This window comes from Engraulis encrasicolus, chromosome 12 (genome assembly GCF_034702125.1).
Source record: "Engraulis encrasicolus isolate BLACKSEA-1 chromosome 12, IST_EnEncr_1.0, whole genome shotgun sequence".
Lineage (NCBI taxonomy): Eukaryota > Metazoa > Chordata > Actinopteri > Clupeiformes > Engraulidae > Engraulis > Engraulis encrasicolus.
Genome location: NC_085868.1, coordinates 26,110,201 through 26,112,700, shown reverse-complemented (window position 1 = coordinate 26,112,700; position 2,500 = coordinate 26,110,201). Strand labels below are relative to the sequence as shown.

At 41.8% G+C, this 2,500-nt stretch overlaps 1 protein-coding gene across 19 annotated transcripts in view; it reads left to right on the top strand.

Annotated features, from left to right (window-relative positions):
• Window positions 1–2,500, top strand: part of abi3bpb (ABI family, member 3 (NESH) binding protein b) — a 44,565-nt gene that overhangs the window by 20,700 nt on the left and 21,365 nt on the right. For 9 of the 19 annotated variants that reach the window (XM_063211991.1, XM_063211996.1, XM_063211995.1 and 6 more), the window contains one exon: window positions 2,146–2,418. The exons of the other annotated variants lie outside the window; for them this stretch is intronic. In XM_063211991.1, coding sequence (XP_063068061.1) covers window positions 2,146–2,418 — 273 coding nt within the window. The remainder of the gene's footprint in view (window positions 1–2,145; window positions 2,419–2,500) is intronic. 19 annotated transcript variants of the gene reach the window in all.

Here is a 2,500-nt window from a genome sequence, read left to right as displayed (position 1 = left end):
TTCCATTCTCTTTCTTTCTTTCTTTCTTTCTTTCTTTCTTTCTTTCTTTCTTTCTTTCTTTCTTTCTTTCTTTCTTTCTTTCTTTCTCTTTTTGTCATTCTATTTTTCTCCACGGGCTCTACCCCCCCTCTCTCTCTGTAGGGTACTATCATCATCATCATCATCATCATCATCATCATCATCATCATCATCATCTCTTTTTCCCTCTGTTTTTCCATTCATTGTCGTTGTCCTATACTTTCTTTCATCACCTCTCATCCATACCGCATCTTTCTCCCCCATCTCTCTTTCCACCATTTCCATTTTATCTGTGTCCTCAACATATATGTCTGTGTTTCATTGTCTCAAGTATATATACGTATATATATATACGTATATATACGTCATTGGTACTTGGTACAGACCAACTCATTTAGCTTTCATTATTAATTAATATTGATATTCAATGTGAAAAGCAACCCAACATTGGTATTTAAAAGAAAAAGACAAAAACGTGTCAAACACATTCTTTGAAGTTTATGCAGTCACACATATCTGATACAAATAGCCTATCAACTACAATTTTTTTGGTCAGCTACAAATTTTGATCCAGAATCACCTTACTACCTCTCTTGCTGTCTCTAGTCACCTTGCCTGTCTAAACTCAGGACTCTCTGACCCTCCTGAGGTTTTCTCTTTCAGCGTTGCTGCATTCCGAGTCACTCGCGCCATGCTGGAGAGCACAGCCTGCATGTTGGGACCAATGGTTCTAGAATGCTTATGGTTCTAGAATCTTTGGCTGGTACTGCATGACGTCAAGATGGTTTCAATTTGACTACTGTAGGCGACTGTGACCAGAAGATCTGAGGGTAATCTGAATCAGCTTTCCACTGTACAGTTGGTTAAGGAAGGCAGGGCGAAGAATGTTTAATTGTTATGCCATACATAGAGGCAGTTCAATGTGCTTCACAAAAATAAAAACGTAAAAATAAGGGAGATGAAATTGGGCTTGCTCTCCAACTGCAGAATAGCACAAAGCTCTAGGTGAAAAGCCACAGATGTATACATGTCTGTGTACATGTACAAAGACTTAGGCCAAAAAAAAGTCAGAGGAGAGAATCAGCGTCATAGGAAACTTGATTAGTTGCCCCTGGTATCACTGGTCATTGGAGCCCTCAGGACAACTCTTGTCTTCTTGTCTTCCTGTCTTCCTGTCGGCAGTTTGATTCCCTTGCGTTGAAACACAGAACTGTGGGGTCTTCCCCACTCTTCTCTGTTTTTCTCCACTTATGAAACCACAGGCCCAGGAAAACCCTCTTGGGAAATACCCCACTTCCTCCATTGGCTTTTAAAACCAAGGCTCAACATCAAAAAACATAAAATATAAAAAAATTGTGGGCCAAAACGTGTTATCGAAGCCAAAGACTTTGAATCGGACCATTTCAGCCATGCTGATATAGAGTCAGAGTCCTTCTCCAGAGGGCCCTCATTAGTAACTTTAAGGGTTCTTTTGTGGACACAGGCAAGAACCTTTAAAGGCTCCAGATTTTCAAATCTCTACTTATTCCTTCTTTCCCCCCTCTGTGTATTTACTGCTGTTTCTCCTTGTGGATTCCACAGGCTTCTTGATTATGAGACCACATCAAGCCAATAAAAGCTGACTTTGTTAGCTGGGATTGTATAAACAGAAATTGGCCTGAAGTTCCCCCCCAACAGAATGGGAACGAAACAGCTCTAAGCAAGCGCAAATAAAAGAAATACGGAATAATAGAGAGAGCCAGAGAGTGAGAGAGAGAGAGAGAGATACTCATCTTTCCATGTCCCCTGGAGCTTATGAGGGGGATTTGTATGGCTGTCACTCCATTGTATTTTAGTCTGCGATGCAAAAAAAGATGGCGATGAAAAATTAACCCATATGTTGAGCCCTTTTGAAATCTGAGCTGCTATCCACTTGTGGTCCTCATAGTCAGAGTTTGTGTCTCTCTCTCTGTCTCTTTCTCTTTTTCTCTATCAAGTCTCAATCCCTCTCTCACTATCTACTGTATGTACATATCTCTTTCCCTCTATCTATCTCTCTTTTTCTCTATCACTTTATTTCTCTCACTCCCTCTCTCAATACATCTCTCTCCCTTTCTCTTTCTATCTCTATTTTTCTCTCCCTGACAGACACAGACAACCATGTTAGAAATGCCTCTTCTCAGTCAGTGGATGAATCACCTGCCCTTGTCCAGCCAGTGCCCACCAAAGCCCACTCCTCTTCCTCCTCATCTACCTCCTCCTCTTCCTCTTCATCATCTTCCTCATCCCCCTCTTCCTCCACCACTGACCCTATTGCCACATCCCATGGTGATACGCATCAAGGTCAAGGTCAAGGTCAAGGTCAAGGACAGAGTCAGACCAGGGCACCTAGTCCCACACAGAAGCCGCATATCCCTCCGGGTAAATTCCCTGTTTTCATTTCAATTTGGCTAATTGTTGTGTTTGTTTTTTCCTTTCCTTTCCCTCCAAGCAGCAGGGAAGC